Genomic DNA, 14568 nt, shown 5'->3' with positions numbered 1-14568 from the left:
TAAAAAATAATAAGTTGCTTATCGATTACAAGCATAAACTGTGGAATCATGCATTCAAGTTCTACCCTTGTTTCTCTGTCATGATGTGCCCTTGGTCAAGTCACTTGACTTGTCTGAGCATCGGTTTCCGAGATGGCAATGTTAATAGTCTCTACTCAGAGGGTCGTCACGAGGGTGAAACAAGAACACTGTGCACCCTGCTTGGATCATGATATGTGTTCATGAAACCACGGCTGTGATGATCATTATTTTAATTGTCTCTTTGCCTGTGAACAGTGTTCCTAGTCCTTCCATCAAAAACAACAGTGAATGATCAAAACACAACCCAAAGCAAAAACTCCCCCGAGACTGCCAACCTCTGAATTGCAGAGATGACACAGAGCTCATTTCTCCTGGCTTTGATTAAAATTTGAATACTTTCTTTACTTCGGTTAAAAAAAAATAAAAAAGTAAAAATAATTAGAGAATGAAATATGACATAGAGGACAAAAAAATGAAGTAGAAAAATGGGAAATGTCAACACAGTGGCACCAGCAGCTTAAAGGATATCCATCTTAATTCTCCCTGCTCTACTCGGAGTTAGGGGAAGAAACCTATCTGGGGTCCCCCCCCAGCCCCCCAGCTCCAGTCTTACCCGGTCATCGGCCCCCAAGCCAGCCTGGGTGAAGGGCCGCTCATCCCCCTCGCCGTCGGCCGTGCTGGGCCTCCTCAGTGCCTCCTCATCCTGCAGGCTGTCCAGGCTCCCCACATCCAGGTCAAACATCTCATCGGAATAGAATATGGCCTCGAGAATGTCATCATCAGTCGTGAATAAGATCGTGTCTCCAAAGTGCTCTGGGGCTAATGGGTTACCAAAACGACAGAAGGGTCAACTCACTCCATCCCAGTGATTTGTAGATCAAGAGCCTAAACCCATCCACTTCTGTGCTATACAACCCCAAACCCCTAACTGGTATTGATTAGTGTGAGCCTTATTAGTCTTCACAGATATGCAAATGGAATGCACGGACCATAAGCATCACACAGATCTAAGGAAGGGATCTAATTTCATGAGAATCACTGTGATATGTCATCAGGCAAGTGACATTTCTTTGGGGTGGGCGAGGCACTATGCCAGATACTGCTGGTACCCCACACAGATCTCGGTGTATCCTTTTCTTGGGTGCCTTGCCTGGAAGGGTGTGGGAGTTACATCCCCAACCTAGGAAGCCTTGGCTCCAGTGACTGCCTGGTAGGTGGGGTTCTAACGTCCTGCTCCTTCACCTTCAGGCAGGAAACACCTGAAATTTATGTTCCAGAGCTCCCTCAATATTTGGTTGAGGCTGGGCTTCCTGGAAACTATATCCTTGCTTCACTATGCCAGGTTTCTCCTAGAAGCACTACCTCCATAAGTCACTTGCCAAAGAATGCCCCATCTCAGACTCAGGTTCTAGGGGCTGGACCAAGACAGGTGTTTTATAGGAGGAGCTGAATGATGTCAGGCCTAGCACACCCATGCTGTAATAAGGGATGAATGGACTAGGTCTGTGGCTGGGTGCAGGGGCTCACGCCTGTAATCGTAGCACTTTGGGAGGCCAAGGTGGGTGGATTACTTGAGCCCAAGAGTTCGAGACCAGCCTGCGTAACATGGTGAAACCTTATCTCTACAAAAAATACAAAAATTAGCCAGGTGGGTTGGTGCATCTGTAGTCCCAGCCACTTAGGAGGCTGAGGTGGGAGGATTGCTTGAGCCCAAGAGGTCGAAGCTGCAGTGGGCCAAAATCATGCCACTGTGCAGGGCAAGATCCTGTCTCAAAAAAAAAAAAAAAAAAAAAAAAAGGAAGAAAGGGCCGGGTGCAGTCGCTCATGCCTGTAATTCCAGCACTTTGGGAGGCTGAGATGGGTGAATCACGAGGTCAGGAGATTGAGACCATCCTGGCTAACATGGTGAAACCCCATCTCTACTGGAAAAAAAAAAAAAACCCAAAAAATTAGCCAGTTGTGTTGGCAGGCGCCTGTAGTCCCAGCTACTTAGGAGGCTGAGGCAGGAGAAAGGTGTGAACCCAGGAGGCGGAGTCTGAAGTGAGCTGAGAGATCGCGCCACTGCACTCCAGTCTGGGGGATAGAGCGAGACTCCGTCAAAAAAAAAAAAAGAAAGAAGAAAGAAAAGAAAAGAAAGAAGAAAGAAAAGAAAAGAAAAGAGAAAGAAAAGAGAGAGAGAGAAAGAAAGAAGAAAGAAAAAGAAAGAAAGAAAGAAAGAAAGAAAGAGAAAGAGAAATAAAGAAAGAGAAAGAGAAATGAAAGAAAGAAAGAAAGAAAGAAAGAAAGAAAGAAAGAAAGAAAGAAAGAGAAAGAGAGAGAAAGAAAGAGAAAGAAAGAAAGAGGAAGGACTGATCTGTTGTTGGCTAGCCAGCTGGTCTGTTTTTTCCCATAGACCCTCAGCAAGTGGCAGACAGGGGCTCCGAGAACATTCTTACAGACACGCCGTACCTCCCGCCAGGGTTCCAGAGGCCTTGGCGATTTCTCCTTCAAAGATGCACTGGGTGTCTAATAGCATCGTGATGTCTTTCACACCTCGGAAGGAATGTATCCGAGATTTATTGTAGTTCCAAATTCTGATCAGGGCAACGTGGCAAGGGTGCGTGAAGTCAATGGTGATGGAGTGGGATTTGCCTGGCGTGAAGGGGGCCAGCCAGACGTGCATGTCGTCCTGGGTCTTGTTCACCCCGTCGATGAGGTTGGTGACCACGCGGGGGTCTTTCCCATAGGCTGGTAAAATATTGATATCGGGAGGGTCTGCTTTTATGTTTGAAATCTGCACCGGTTCACCCTTGGAACTGAATATTTCTATTCCGTTGAGGCCGACATAGTGTCTGTCCCCCCAGGTAGACTTGATGTCAATGACCAAGCGCTGTCCATAAGGCAAAACGGGGATTTTAAAGTCGCCCCCAGCGTCTGTCTCTCCAGTGTAGCCATCCTGCTCTCTCGATGGCCCTGGTTGCTCCCCTTTCTTGGAGGGGGGCAAGTCGCTGTGCCGGCTGCTCTTTTGCTGCAGGAGCTCATCCAGGATGTCCCCCGGGAGCTCCGTGTTGGAGATGCGTCCCCGGTGGGAGCGGTCGAAGGCACTGAGAGAGCTCCATGACTCGTGAAGTGTGTGCTCCTGCTCACTGCGCCACCTTGACCGTGACGGCGTCCTGGAAGACCAGGTGTCTTCTGGAAGAAAGGACAAAAGAAGGGGGAAGCCCTGTGAGTGGCATGCGTGGAAGTCGGGACCATTAGAGACTGTCTCCTGTGCTGGCTCTCAGCGAGGCAGGGTCACCTCCAGAGGAGCCCTCTAGAAACCAGCGGGGTTGCTCCTGGCTGTCTCCTTAGCCAAGAGGCCTCCTGGCACTGGATGGCTGGGGCCAGGCATGTTACCATCCTGCACTGCATGGGGGCCCTGGCACAGAGCTTGGTCTCCTGTCCCACACAGCTTCTGACTGTCCTGTGGGCCATTCAGGTCAGTAAAAAAAATTGTCTATGATCACCCAATTCCAGAATCTGGTTGTTTTTGCAAAAACATGAAGTATTTTTTCATAGACTGAATTTTCTAAGAATGCAATCATCGTGCGAACCAAGGGAAGGCTACTTGGCTGTGTTAGAAACTTTGCCAGGAGTCGCTCCCCACTGTAGAAACTCCCATGACCAGGGGCAATGCTGCTGCCTGGGGCGTCTGAGTCAGCAACAAGAGGGTGTGTGCTGGAGGCTGTCACAGTCACGTGACTCTAACGGTTTTCAAAGACAATTTAATGGCAGGTGGAAGGCTTGTAAAAGAATGTTAAATGGAAAAAGCCAGATACACAGTTTTAAATGCAGCATATCCTGGTACGGGTTGACATGCACCCGTGTTAACTGTGTTGTTTCTGGTTTCTGGGTGGGGAGAAGGAAGGACTTTTATTTTCTTCTTTGTAGCTTGATTTTTTTTAAAGTTCCCTACATGCATTACTTTTATTTTCTTTCTTTTTAATTTTTTTTAGAGACAGGGTCTCGCTCTGCTGCCCAGGCTAGAGTGCAATGGTGTGATATCAAAGCTCACTGCAACCTTGACCTCCTGGCCTCAAGCGATCCTCCCACTTCGGCCCCCCGAGTACATGGGATTATACGCATGACCACTGGGCCCAGCCTGTAATACCTTGATAATCAAGAAAAAAAGATGCTATTTATTTATTTATTGGGACAGGGTCTCAATCTGTCACCCAGGCTGGAGTGCAGTGGCGTGATCATGGCTCACTATGGCCTTAACCTCCCAGGCTCAGGTGATCCTCCCACCTCAGCCTCCTGAGTTGCTGGGACCACAGGTGTGCATCAACATGCTTGGCTAATTTATATATATATATTTATTTATTTATTTTTGGTAGAGACGGGGTTTTGCCATGTTGCCCAGGCTGGTCTTGAACTCTGGGCTCAAGTGATTCGCCTGCCACAGCTGGACGAATCCCAGTGCTGGGATTACAGGTGTGAGCCACTGCGCCCAGCCAAAAATGCTATTTTAAAAAGCCAATCGGCCAGGTATATTATAAAGGAATGAATTTATTTGCACACATGGCTAAAGCCTGTGTCCCAAGCACATGGAGAACACAGGCCCAGACTGATCTGAAGGCCCGACGCTCCTTATGGAACATGAGAGCCGCGGCGAGCACACCACGCAGTGGCCTGTTCTCACAGCCACTAAGGGCTCACCGCCATCTAAGGGTGTCATCCTGCAAAAACAGCGACTGCTGACACTGACATTGTTTTTCCTCCTTTCATATCGCACTGTGCCCTGCACTCCATTTCCTGCCTGTCTCCTAGGGGGCTCGGCTCTATCAATTATCTTCTCTCTCCAGAATCTTCAATCACTCCTTCCCCACTGGCACCTTCCCCTCTTTGCCTGCAGACATGCATAAATCTCTCCTACCTGGAAGAGAAGAAAGGAAGAAACAGGAAGGCGACCTGCTCCTGTGGCTCCCTCCGACCACGACCCTATCTTCTCCCTGTTTCGCTCAGGCGCTCTGCCACCCCTCCCACCCCTCCCACCCCTCAAGCTCCTGCCACCTGGTGCCTCTTTCCAGTGGGATTGTTTTGCTCACTCAAACTCCACTTCCCCTTCCACTCGGATTTGGGGGATCCTTTGGAGGCCCCCCCCACCTTCAGGCCATCTAATTAGATCAATGCCGACAGTATCCTTCCAAGCCAGCCTCAAAGAGGGGTACTCTTTAAACTGGTGGCGCTGAAGCTGGAAGCATGGAGATGTGGAATTGCCAAAGGCTATCTTGCTACCCGCTGGGGAGAACCTGCCTGAGAATGAAGCCAACACTGAGAACATGAGTCGAGAGATGGAGGATCCTGATGACAACCTCTGAACTCCTGGATCCAGCTGTGCCTGAAGTTAAACTCCTGGTGGCTTTCTGGTCTTTGCATGCGTATGACTCCTACAGTTCCCTAACCCGCCACTGAAATGCCTTCCCCAAGTGAACAATGACCTCCCAGTCTTTGTCAGTTTTCAGTCTATGTGTGACATCCCTGGCAAACCTCTTCCATTTGATAGCTCCCACTCCACTGATACAGGAGCCACTATACTTCCGTGGTTCTCTGCCTCTCCCACTGACAACTCTCTCCATCACCCCAGTCCCGCCCTCCCATACCCTCAGTCTGGGGGTGTCCCAAGGCCCAGGCCGCTCCTCTCCTGACGCCACCATCCTTCCTTGCCCTCATTTAGCTCCTGGTTCCCAGGCAGGCAGGCCCTGCTTAACTTTACAGGTCAAGTTCTGCCTTCTCTTCCCTGGGCATCATCCTTCAATCCCAATGACCTCTTGGAAGGTCCAGACATGTCCACTCTGTCACTTCAGTCTCCATGTGCCTAAAATGGAGTTTGTCATCAGCCCCTCTAGCTGGTATTGTCTCTCCCGCACTGAGAATCGAGACTACCTGACTCTCACCACACCCACAGCCCTGAGTGTGGCCACCGCTGACTCCTGCCCCCTCCTCTCTGCCCTCCCCACCATGACCTTTCAGCTCCAGTCCCGCTGGCCCTCCTGCTCCCCGGCCAGGCTGCCTCTTCTGGCCTCAGCAGCTTTGCCCTTGCTGCGCCCCTGCCAGGAGTGCTCTTCTTCCAGAGGCCCACCTAGCTGGCTTCGCTTGTCACCCGCCTCCTTGGAGAAGCCTTCTCTGCCACCTTATCCTCGCTCCCGGATGTGTCCCAGTGTGCAGCACAGCTCCTGGTGTGTGGAAATGCCAGTGAAGGGCTGGACGCTGGTAGCCCTCGGGATCAGGCCTAGAGGTTGAGGGACTCCCTGCTCCACCTGTCAGTTCCTCTGCCCCTGTCCTCTGCCCTCCCCTCCTTCTCATCTGCCATTTAAAAAGATACCAGAGGTTTCTTCCATCCTCTCCCCTCAGGCACGAGGCTTAACATGTGGCAGAAGGAACTACCCGGATGGATTCTCATGACTTCAATTTATGTGATTTGATTTCCATCGACTAAAATGAATGGCCTGGGTTGGTTTGCAAGTGCACCGAGGAGACAGCACCGAACGCCACATATCAGGGACACTGCCTGAGTGCGTGAGACAGGCAGAGACTTTGCTTTCATTCTGCATCTGCTTTCTAACCTATTCTCCCTGAGTTGTACACTCTGGGTTTAAAAGCAGAGGAGTAGATGGCTGGGTGCGGTGGCTCACGCCTATAATCCCAGCACTTTCGGAGGCTGAGGTGGGTGGATCACCTGAGGTCAGGAGTTCAAGATCAGCCTGGCCAACAGGGGGAAACCCTATCTCTACTACAAATACAAAAATTAGCTGGGTGGGGTGGCATGCACCTATAATCCCAGCTGCTCAGGAGGCTGAGGCAGGAGAATCACCTGAACCCAGGAGGTGGAGGTTGCAGTGAACTGAAATTGTGCCAATGCACTCCAGCCTGGGCGACATAGCAAGATTCTGTCCTGAAAAAAAAAAAAAAAAAAAAAAAAAAGCAGAGGAGTTGAGCCTTGCTCTTAGACCTCTTCGACATGAGAGCTGGCTGGGGGCCCATGGACCTCTATGTCTGCAGACTCCATGGGAATTGGGGAGCTGCTGGGATCAGTGCTCTGTCCTGTCGTCACCAACATTTCTACAATCTGCACAGACATCAGAAAGCCACTCCTTCAACCTGCAGTCAACACAATCTGGGAGGGGTGCCCAATGACGAGATGGTGCTATCAAAATTTCCTACATACTCCTAGATTGAGATGAATAGGACTATGGAGCTCTGAACTGAAGTTTGTCAAAATCAACTGCACTGCCATGAGGTATGTGGTAATTGCTGCTAAAACAGGAAATGATGAAGTACTTAGAGGGATATCACAGAGCCATGTTTATTCCAGTGAATCACCCTTTGGCCATCACTGATTGGACAAGGAGTGGACACCTGACCCAAGTAGACCAATCACCTTCTACCCTGAGACTTTGGAATTGGTTGCAGGAAAAAGAGCTGGGACATAGTCACTCTAGGGCTGTGAGGCCATTTCCTTACATTTCTCCTCATACAGTTGTGAGGCCGTGTGAGTAGCAGAGAAAGCTGGTATCATGAGGAAAGTGAGGGGAAGTGGACCCGCAGAGAAGAAGAGATAGGGCCCAGAAGAGACAGAAAGAAGCGTCCTTGGCTCCTGCCAACTTTCTGGTTCTTCCTTCCAGTCCCCTGTGATGAGTCGCTACACTCTCTACCTTTGGGGTCAAGGTGATCATTGAGGATTCTCCGAATAATACCCTCTTTACTGCTCAAACTGGGGTGATAAGATCTCCTTCACCTGTAAACAACTGACCCCTGATGAAAATAATTCCAAAATGCAGATGGCATTCAATGAGATGCTCTGCTGGGCGTAAGATTTCTCAGGCTTGCTCTTTCTCTCTTGCTCTCTTTTTTAAAAGAGACCGGATCCTGCTCTGTCTTGATTTTCATAAGTTCCTTACATTATATTGCTTTAATTTTAATTAATTTAATTTATTTAATTTTATGATTTCATTTTTTGAGACAGAGTCTCATTCTGTCGCCCAGGCTGAAGTGCAGTGGTGTGATCTCGGCTTACTCCAACCTCCACCTCCCGAGTTCAAGCGATTCTCATGCCTCAGCCTCCTGAGTAGCTGGGATTACAGGTGTGCGCCAAAACACCTGGCTAATTTTTCTATTTTTAGTAGAGAGAGTGTTTGGCCATGTTAATCAGGCTGGTCTCGAATTCTTGACCTCAGATGATCTTCCCGCCTCGGCCTCCCAAAGTGCTGCGATTACAGGCAAGAGTCACTGTGCCCAGCCCAATTTTCGTTTTTTCAGAGACAGGGTCTCGCTCTGTCACCCAGGCTGGAGTGCTGTGGTGTGATCATGGCTGACTGCAGCCTTGACCTCCAGACTTGAACTGCAGACTTTGTTTCACTTTAATTTCTTTTCAGGCATTTCAGTCCCTGGGTTCAAGGGATCCTCCTGCCTCAGCCTCCCGAATAGCTGGGACTACAGACACACACAACCACACCCAGCTTTTTTTTTTTTTTTTTAACTTTTGTAGAGATGGGGTCTTATTATATTGCCGAGGCTGGTCTTGAACTCCTGGCCTCAAGAAATCTTCCCACCTTGGCCTCCCAAAGTGCTGGGTTTACAGATGTGAGACAGTGCACCCAGTACCCAGGCTCTTATACTGGCAACAAAATTCCAATCCCAGAACAGAACTTGGGCAGTCATTCATTCCGCCAGCATTCTTGGTGGGCTGGCCTGTACCTTTCTGGAAGGGCATGGCTATGGGATTTGGTGCTAGGTAATGGATAATTTAAAATTTCTAAGCAACTTTCCTTTTTACCATGACTGGCTTAACAAGCATGAAATCTCAGGGGCTTGGTTCTTAATGTGCCGTTGAGCCAAGCACTGAAATGCTTGGAAAGAAATTAAAGTGAAACAGAATCTCCTGAACTTGGGCAAGTTAGAGTAACACCGTTACCTCAGAACTCCCAGAGGCTTTGCACGACTGTTTGCTGGGAAAGCTTGGAATGCCTGGCCTTCCCGGGGCAGTTGGGTGATGATGGCTGTGACCATAGGCTGTGACTACTATAGGGTAGTGTTTGGAAACATGTATGGTAGAGCTGATCTGTCTGGGTTCGAGTCCTGCTTTAACCCTAACTGTCTATGTGACCTGAAAAACGTTACTTCCATCTCACGTTCTCTTTATCTGTAAAATGAGTCTGTCAGGAGGTTATTTGGGTAACACGCCTGGACCAGAGCCTGGCTTACCGCAAGCATGTTGTGCACCCGGTCACTGCAGTTCTTTCTTACAACGGCCCTCCCACACTGTGAAAGACCTGCCATGAGCCAGGCGCCTGCCCTCAGAGAGCTCCTCAACTCTTTCCTTCCACCTTACCCTCCTCCTGATGCTGACTGAACCTATGTTAAGTCTCAGAAGGGGTGAGCAGCAAAAATCTGTAAGGTTGGGGAATCAGAGGAGGCAGCTCTGCCCATGATGACACTTGGAGTCTGAGGAACTTGTTCCTGCACCCTAAGTGACATGTCAGGGGTATATCTGCTAGACACTCCCTAATAGAGAAACGCTGATTTGAATCATTAAGAAATGCATGCATTAAGACATGGAATTAACCCAAATGCCCATCAATGATGGACTGGATAAAGAAAATGTGGCACATATACACCATGGAATACTATACAGCCATAAAAAGGAACGAGATCATGTCCTTTGCAGGGACATGGATGTAGCCAGAAGCCGTTATCCTCAGTAAACTAATGCAGGAACAGAAAACCAAACACCACATGTTCTTACTTATAAGTGGGAGCTGAACTATGAGAACACATGGACACAGGGAAGGGAACATCACACACTGTGGCCTGTTGGGGGGTACAGTGGGGGAGGGAGAGCATTAGGAAAAATAGCTAATGCATGCTGGCCTGAATACCTGGGTGATGGGTTGACAGGTGCTGCAAACCACCACGGCACACATTTACCTATGTAACCTGCACATCCTGCATGTGTACCCCAGAACTTAAAATAAAAATTTTAAAAAAGAAAATAAGAAAATAAAACTGGAAAACAAAATGCATGCCTTGCCGTTGCATAGATATTTCACCCAGAGGCAGCGTCACAGAGAGGGTGATGATGATGACAGAATAGCTAATCTCTCTTGGGGGCTCCTGTGTGCCAGGCACTGTGTTAAATGCTCCACAAGTATGATCTCATTTGATCCTCCCAGCACCCTATGTATTATTAGTGTCGTTTTACAGATGAGGAAACTGAGACTCAGCAGGGTTTCAGAACCTGCCCGGGGTGTGGGTTGGAGGTGATGGAGCCAGCATACATGCTCAGGCAGCCTGGCCCCAGGGTTTTGCTTCCACGTGGTATAGGGTGGGGTTAAATTCAGAGGCTCTAGGGGTGAGCCCTGGCATGGTAGGCCTGAATGCTCTGTGGATGGAAAAGGACCTCGTCCAAGCTAATGTTGAAATAACGGCTGCTACTCGCCGAGCACTCATCATGTGACAGGTTCGGTGTTGCTATTTGGAAGCCATCATCTCATTCCTTCCTTGCCACACTGGGTGGGGAAGTCATTACCATTTTACAGATGAAAACACTGAGGCCCAGGCTAGAGGTCTCAGGCCTGTAAGCCGCCAAGTTTAGATTCAATGGTTTGACTCCTAGCTGCTATCCGTACTCCTTCCCAGGAGCCAAATCTGAGTGCAAATATTGAGACTCCCTGCCTTGGTGGGCTCTCCGTTCATAATCAGGAATGCCCTTGAAGATCATCTAATCATCTACTGCAAAGTTCACAAAGCTCTCAGGGCGAGTCCTGCCAACAGATGTTTTTTTTTTGTTTGTTTTTTGTTTTTTGACACATATAGTGGTTTAAAAATAATCTCAATCAGTTGCCAAAGTTAAAAAATAAGAAACATTTCTGGTTTCTCTTGAAAAAGGTAAAAGGGAGGTCTGGTACAGTGGCCTTGCATTCATTATTATTATTATTTTTTTTGAGATGGAGTTTTGCTCTGTTGCCCAGGCTGGAGTGCAGTGGCACAATCTCAGCTCACTATAGCCTCCACCTCCTGGGTTCAAGTGATCCTCTTGCCTCAGCCTCCCAAGTAGCTGGGATTACAGGCACACACCACCATACCTGGCTAATTTTTGTATTTTCAGTAGAGTCAGGGTTTTACCATGTTAGCTAGGCTGGTCTTGAACTCCTGGCCTCAGGTTATCTGCCCGTCTCAGCCTCCCAAAGTGCTGGGATTACAGGTGTGAGCCATTGCGCCCGGCCTGGCCTTGCATTCCTAAAGGCTGACTAGAAACCTGAGTGGAGTGGCAGCCGCCCTGTGGGTGGGTTTATGGTCTCCAAATTGCCGAAGTCCTCACTATTCCCTGTGCCACTTCCAACACCCAGGCAGTGTCAATTGCTATGCATCATCACACTTGTGTTACTATTTTTTCTTTTTTTTCTTGAGACAGAGTCTCGCTGTGTCACCTAGGCTGGAGTGCAGTGGCACAATCATGGCTCACTGTAGCCTTGACCTCCTGGGCCAAAGCGATCTTCCCGCCTCAGCCTCCTAAAGTGCTGGGATTTCAGGCCTGGCCACTGTAGTCACCTATTTTTCTAACAGTTGGAGAAAGTGAAGTGATTAGAGACCAATGTCTCTATGAAAGGTAGGAGAACAAAGTAGTCTTTTGGAAAATGGCTTGGAAAAGTCATGTGTTGCAAGAAAAATGGGCAAAGGGACATACTTTGGTGGCAATGACAAACACATCTATGAATTTGTCATGCAAAATGTGTCTTGCCCATTTCACTCATTTATGTACCTCTTTGGCCCCTGAGACAGTGATTTTGTGACCCTTAGTTGAGAACCACCACCTTGTTTTACAGATAAGGAAACTGAGGTCCAGGGAGTAACTGGCTTCATGCCAATTAGAGGCGCTGGGATGATGGTGCCCAAGTCAGGCTGCTTTTTGGAGCTTACCTCTGCTGGCTGACTGTTCGTCCCCATGACTACTGCTGCCAGCATCCTTCCTTGAGCCCCTCCTCCCACTAGCAGGGCGCTCTCTGTTGGGGGGCTGGTTAAAGATGTCTGAGTCATCACTGTGGACTTTGGGGGTTGTCCTCTGGGGTCTCTCCTTGGTGTTGGCACTCCGGCTGGTCCCCCGCCCTGGCTCACGCCGGGGGCCTTTATCCCCAGCCTCGGTCTCTCTGGGACCCTCACCGATGACATCGTCTGACGGGAGCCTGCCCTTCCAGGCCAGTGGCTTCTCGGGACTAAGCCAGAGGGGTTTTGACTTCCTGCCTTCCTGCTTCCTGTCCTTCCCGGTGGGAGAAGGTTGTAACCAGGACGGGGTTTTGCCGGGTGGCTCACAGATTTTTCTGCCCATGAGGTTTTCCAGTTGTTGGATGAGAGAGGGCTCCTCGTGGACAGGAGGGCACCTGACAGGTGGGGAGGTGGCAGGAGCACTGGGCATGTCACCTATCAAAGCGGGGGCTGCCGACAGTCTCAAATATTCCTCTAACTGGGACAAACTGTCTTTCCCGCAATTAGTTGAATTCTTCCTTTCGCCAGACACATCTCCTTGTGAAGATAGCTTTGCATCCACTAATGTTTCAGCTGGCTGTGGGCAACCGAGACCAAGCTCCTTGTCCCCGCTGGCGCCAGCCATCTCGTGGGCGCCTCTGCTTTCTTCCGAGTGAATGTTCATGGTGTTCTCCAGTCGCTTGCTCTTCTCGTTCTTCTGGTCAACCAGGATGCTGTGGTCAGCTGGGGCCTCCCTGTCTCCTTTGTCTAACTTGCCATTGAAGATAAGGTTTCTGTTGACGTAAAGCTTCACGTTCTTGGCACCAATGTCAAGATCCTGAAACCACAAGATTTAACAAAGTGAAGATGCATAGCATCAGACTGATGTATGAAATTTTGGAAGTCGAAGATACCAAAAAAAGAAAAGAAAATGTGAAATGCTAGAAATGTGAGCTTTTGAAAACGACAGTGCTGGGGGTGTGAAACTAGGCTTGGTCTCATTTCCGTGCGAACCGTTACCTACTCTATAAATCAAAGGACTTTCACAAAGAGACGGACTCAATCGCTGCCTTCGTCATCATTACCTCCTGTTGGGACATTTGTAATAGCCTACTAATTGGTCCCCCTGCTTCCCGTCTCTTGCTACTTTAACTTGGACTTCACATTGCCACCAGAGTTAATTTTCTACCAGAGCAAATCTGTCCAGTCATTCCCCTGTGTGAAATCCTTCATGTTTTTTTCACAGCCTATAGCAGTGTTCTTTAAAGTCCAGTTCCTGAGACCATCTGCGTCAAAAAGCCTGAAGTGCTTATAAAACACAGCCTTCCTGGCCTCGGCAGGCATCATAATTGGGAGACCGTAAAAACAGAGGCTGAGACAAGGACTTGGGTGCAAGTCGAGTCTTTGGCAGGTGAGTCCAAGAGGTAACGGGGAAAGTAAGATAGGGCAGGAAAAAGGAAACACTCAATTTTTTTTGAGCTGGTCACTGCTGTGGCCGACTGGTGCTCCTTCCCATGGGGGCCCTCTGCGGAACTCCAAGAACTCACTTACCCCAACCCCAGTCTTCACCTCTCTTAAAAATGGCTCCATCCTTGAAGCAGTTGCCAAAAACCTCGTGGCCCCCTTGATCCCTCTCTTTCTCACTTGCCCATCCGATCTGCCAGCTGTCCCTCGCCTCTCTCTTCAGAACACTTCCTGGGTCTGACCTCTCTGCCTGGAATGTGCTGCTGCCTTCCTTGCCCAGGCCACCAGGGCCTCTGACAGAGACACTACTGCCGCCTCCTAATTGGTCTCTCTGCTTCCACTCTGCGGTGTCTCCTCCAAATCCTGCACTCACACTTCATTTTCTATGCAGCAGTGAGTCTTTTTTTTTTTTTTTTTTTAACTGAAATCAGATCATGGGAATCTTCTGCTTAAACGCATGTTGCAAGTGTCTCTCCAAGACTGGGACATTTATCCACTGCTAGTTCAAGGCTGCCCTCGGGGCACTGATGCACCCACACACGCACGAGCTGAGTGTGCTCCCACGGCAGAGCACCCCAAGAGCACCTGAGGCAGGGCGCTGTCCACATGCGGGGACTGTCCCACGTCCACAGCAGCTGCAGTCGGAAGGGAGCCAGGAGGATGCCGTGTGACGACCACTGCCTCAAGGGCAGCCTGTAGGTAACTACTGGACTCAAAACAAGTTCTCCAGGTGATTTCTTCACACGACAGGGTGCAGAACCATGATGCTGATGGGATCAATTCCAAAGCCCTCCACGTGACATGCAGTAACCTTCACAAAGGGTCCCCACCTGGCTCTCCTCTCTCACTGCCAGCCTAAATGCCCCCATGTCACACAGGTTCAGCTTTATTCCTTCTATGCTTAAGATAAAATCACACCTCCTGCTACTGTTCCACTTGTCTCATCCTCTTTACAGCAAAACTCTTTTCCCAGCTTTATCAAGGAGTAGAATACACATCCCATACAATAAATTGTGCATATTTAATGGATGCAGCTTGATAAGTTTTAACATGTGTCTACGCCAATGAAACCACCACACTCGAGAGAACAAACGTCCCTATCAC

General features: G+C 49.2%; 1 protein-coding gene across 8 annotated transcripts in view; it reads right to left on the bottom strand.

The window, feature by feature from the left end:
• KATNI (katanin interacting protein) overlaps window positions 1-14568 on the bottom strand; it is a 233051-nt gene that overhangs the window by 28955 nt on the left and 189528 nt on the right. For all 8 annotated transcript variants that reach the window (XM_011710206.3, XM_011710197.3, XM_011710198.3 and 5 more), the window contains 3 exons: window positions 11959-12838; window positions 2470-3192; window positions 635-840 (listed from right to left, as the gene is read on the bottom strand). In XM_011710206.3, coding sequence (XP_011708508.2) covers window positions 635-840; window positions 2470-3192; window positions 11959-12838 — 1809 coding nt within the window. The remainder of the gene's footprint in view (window positions 1-634; window positions 841-2469; window positions 3193-11958; window positions 12839-14568) is intronic.

Source organism: Macaca nemestrina, chromosome 18 (assembly GCF_043159975.1).
Source record: "Macaca nemestrina isolate mMacNem1 chromosome 18, mMacNem.hap1, whole genome shotgun sequence".
Lineage (NCBI taxonomy): Eukaryota > Metazoa > Chordata > Mammalia > Primates > Cercopithecidae > Macaca > Macaca nemestrina.
The sequence above is the reverse complement of the archived record's forward strand: the minus strand, read 5'-3'. Positions and strand labels throughout refer to the sequence as shown.